This window comes from Sitophilus oryzae, unplaced genomic scaffold (assembly GCF_002938485.1).
Source record: "Sitophilus oryzae breed Bouriz unplaced genomic scaffold, Soryzae_2.0 scaffold_154_pilon_pilon, whole genome shotgun sequence".
NCBI classification, from domain to species: domain Eukaryota; kingdom Metazoa; phylum Arthropoda; class Insecta; order Coleoptera; family Curculionidae; genus Sitophilus; species Sitophilus oryzae.
The window spans coordinates 2,254,864-2,258,650 of record NW_022146225.1 but is presented as its reverse complement, the minus strand read 5'-3'; the positions used below and the strand labels follow the sequence as shown (position 1 = coordinate 2,258,650).

Genomic DNA, 3,787 nt, shown 5'->3' with positions numbered 1-3,787 from the left:
CGGACCGTGATAGCAGAAAAATAAAGAGAAATTTCACGTCTAAAACACATATCAATGCAATCTGGAATATGTACAAAAATCTAAAAAGTATGATTAGGCAGGGGAAGTTCCTATCGGAATCTTTCATGACATCTAAAGGACTTAGACAGGGGTGTAGTTTATCACCTACCTTATTTAAAATATATATCCAGGAGGCATTGAAAAACTGGAGAAGGAAGAGTAGAGCAATGGGAATAGAGATTGACAACCACTGTCTATCGACCTTGTTCTTTGCAGACGACCAAGTTATTGTTGCAGGTTGTGAGGAGGATGCCGACTATATGTTCAGGAAACTTGAGGAAGAATACTACAGATGGGGACTCAATATCAACCTCACAAAAACCGAATACCTGAAAGTAGGAGAAGAACAAACTGAAGATCCTGAACTACACATACATGAAATTAAAAGGTGTAGCGAATATAAATATTTAGGAAGTATTATATCTGAAGAAGGGAACTCCAAGAAAGATATACATAGTAGAGTTCAACAAGGTAAGAAAGTAATCGGTCTTTTAAACCCTCTCCTGTGGTCAAATAAAACATCCATCCAAACAAAGATAAGGATTTACAAAGCAAACGTAGAGCCAATTTTAACATACGGTGCCAAATGCTGGCAATTTACAGCAAAAGAAAGAAGGATGGTCGAGTCAGTGGAGATGGACTTTCTCAGAAGAGCATGTCGCATATCAAGGATGGAACACATTAGAAATGAGGAGATCAGGCAAAGAACAAGGCGAATATATACCAGCACCGACAACATCGAATCGAGACAGCTACTATGGTATGGGCACGTAAAAAGAATGGGAGGGGAAAGATGGCCAAAAAGGGCAATGGAGTATCGTCCCCAAAGCAGAAGGAAAAGAGGAAGACCTACAACTACGTGGTTAGATGGAGTAGACCAGTATATGAGAGACAGAGCTATTATTAAAAAATGGATAAAATGCATCTAGAAAGTCTGCTCCACAAATAGTATGTCATCGACGAAGGGGATTAACATGCAGAATAAGTGGGAAGAACCATAATAAAACTCAATGGAGAAGAATTGTACACTCAGTTAACAGAGACAACCAAAAAGTTAAGAGGCAACAAAGCAATGAGATTTTTGAATGTCCGGAGTGCGGAAGACAGATAACATCACGCATCGGGCTTTTCATTCACAGAAAATCTCATGAAAGAAAACGCCTTGCGTGACCATCTTCTGATGCGTGTGAAATACTCGTCAGCGAGTAATGGCTGTATGTATATAAATATATGTCATCGACTTTTGGCCCTTCTTAGCTCTGTTTTCTCGGCATTTTTCGAAAATTGCCATGTCGCCCGGCCATATTTACACCGCGATTTACATGTGCCCATGCAGATTTCTTATCGCTCCACCGTAAATCAACGACCTGAGGCATTCGCGCCACTTCGAGCAGGCTCTCCTGCGCGTTTGCCGCGAGATACCGATCGCTGCAGGACGAAGACGCGGCGGTTACGTCTCACTCCCGAGGGCACATCATATACAGGGCGTGCACAATAAAAAAACTGTTTAGTAAACAGCCTTTACGAAGATTTTATAGGTACTAAAGTACCGCTACCTTATCCTATTTTCTTCGCCCTTTATTTTTTTTTGCTTTCTATATTTTGCTTCTTGATCTCTTCTTTTCTTTTTTCTTTTTGTTTACTTTTTCATTTGCAAGAGGCACTCTATTTTAGACAGCTTCCCTGCAGGGTTTGAGTGGTATATGGATATTTACAGAACGAGGATTCATCGATTATGTAGCATATCATATAAAAAGGCTTACAGGATAAAGAACTCTTTAATAAAGGACTTTAACAAGCATTTTATAATTACTAAAGTAGAACTGTGTTATTCTCTCTTATGTTTTCTTCTTTTTAAATTACCTTTTTTTAATTTTTTATTTTTTTAATCCACTTAATTTTTGCGAGACGGTTGAAATTTGTTTTGGTTATTGATTTATTCGATTTATTGATTTATTGATTTATTGATTTATTGATTTATTGATTTATTGATTTATTGATTTATTGATTTATTGATTTATTGATTTATTGATTTATTGATTTATTGATTTATTGATTTATTGATTTATTGATTTATTGATTTATTGATTTATTGATTTATTGATTTATTGATTTATTGATTTATTGATTTATTGATTTATTGATTTATTGATTTATTGATTTATTGATTTATTGATTTATTGATTTATTGATTTATTGATTTATTGATTTATTGATTTATTGATTTATTGATTTATTGATTTATTGATTTATTGATTTATTGATTTATTGATTTATTGATTTATTGATTTATTGATTTATTGATTTATTGATTTATTGATTTATTGATTTATTGATTTATTGATTTATTGATTTATTGATTTATTGATTTATTGATTTATTGATTTATTGATTTATTGATTTATTGATTTATTGATTTATTGATTTATTGATTTATTGATTTATTGATTTATTGATTTATTGATTTATTGATTTATTGATTTATTGATTTATTGATTTATTGATTTATTGATTTATTGATTTATTGATTTATTGATTTATTGATTTATTGATTTATTGATTTATTGATTTATTGATTTATTGATTTATTGATTTATTGATTTATTGATTTATTGATTTATTGATTTATTGATTTATTGATTTATTGATTTATTGATTTATTGATTTATTGATTTATTGATTTATTGATTTATTGATTTATTGATTTATTGATTTATTGATTTATTGATTTATTGATCTATTGATTTATTGATTTATTGATTTATTGATTTATTGATTTATTGATTTATTGATTTATTGATTTATTGATTTATTGATTTATTGATTTATTGATTTATTGATTTATTGATTTATTGATTTATTGATTTATTGATTTATTGATTTATTGATTTATTGATTTATTGATTTATTGATTTATTGATTTATTGATTTATTGATTTATTGATTTATTGATTTATCGATTTCCATACCATTTTAGAGAAAATTAAAAAAAATATGAAAATATCGTTGATTTTTTTCCCAAAGTCCTAAAAATCAAAAGGCTTTTCTATGGTAATATAATTTCGATTTCAGTCTTCGATAGATCGTTATTATTAATTTTGATTAACGTCATAATTTTTGTCGTTGTTGAAGTATGATATTTTTCAATAACTATTATCGCTCTTTCCGTAACATTGAGTTAAATAAATTTTTTGCTTTTTTAATATTTTAAAACAGCAAAAATATGACTTTAATTAAAAATGTCAATAATAAAAAAGTTTTTCATCTTGTAAAGACAATCCGGGGACATACTGTATACAATAAATCCTAACTTGTTCTTCTTGTCGTTTTCCAAACAAAATAAAATAGATACGATACCCACCTCTCCAAAGAATAAAGAAATAACAGGAATTCCTTATCGAACATCGACCGAAATCAAAACAAGTAGACGATCTCGAATATGATCCTGCTCGTCTAGGGATTAAGTCGAAGGGAAAAAAAACTGGAAAATATAAAGAACCCGGTAAAAAGAAACACATGTAACAACAGGTGCCTCTGCCTTGTACACGGTTAAAAGCTTCCCCGTCACGAAGTTTTTTTGTCGCCCAGATAACGACATACAAAGCCCTTTTTTCTTGGCTTTTAGGTCCTATTTCTCTCTAGAGGGCTTACGCATATATATGGGAAGGGCAGAGGACCAGAGAGACGTTTTTTTATCGTCTTCACAAAAGGAAAAAGCGCAGAGAGT

The 3,787-nt window shown here is 30.5% G+C and overlaps 1 protein-coding gene across 1 annotated transcript; it reads left to right on the top strand.

Moving 5' to 3' along the window:
* Positions 1-227: 227 nt before the first annotated feature.
* On the top strand, positions 228-989 carry LOC115878969. Its single transcript, XM_030895578.1, has one exon. The coding sequence runs from the start codon at positions 228-230 to the stop codon at positions 987-989; it is 762 nt and encodes a 253-aa protein (XP_030751438.1).
* Positions 990-3,787: the final 2,798 nt, after the last annotated feature.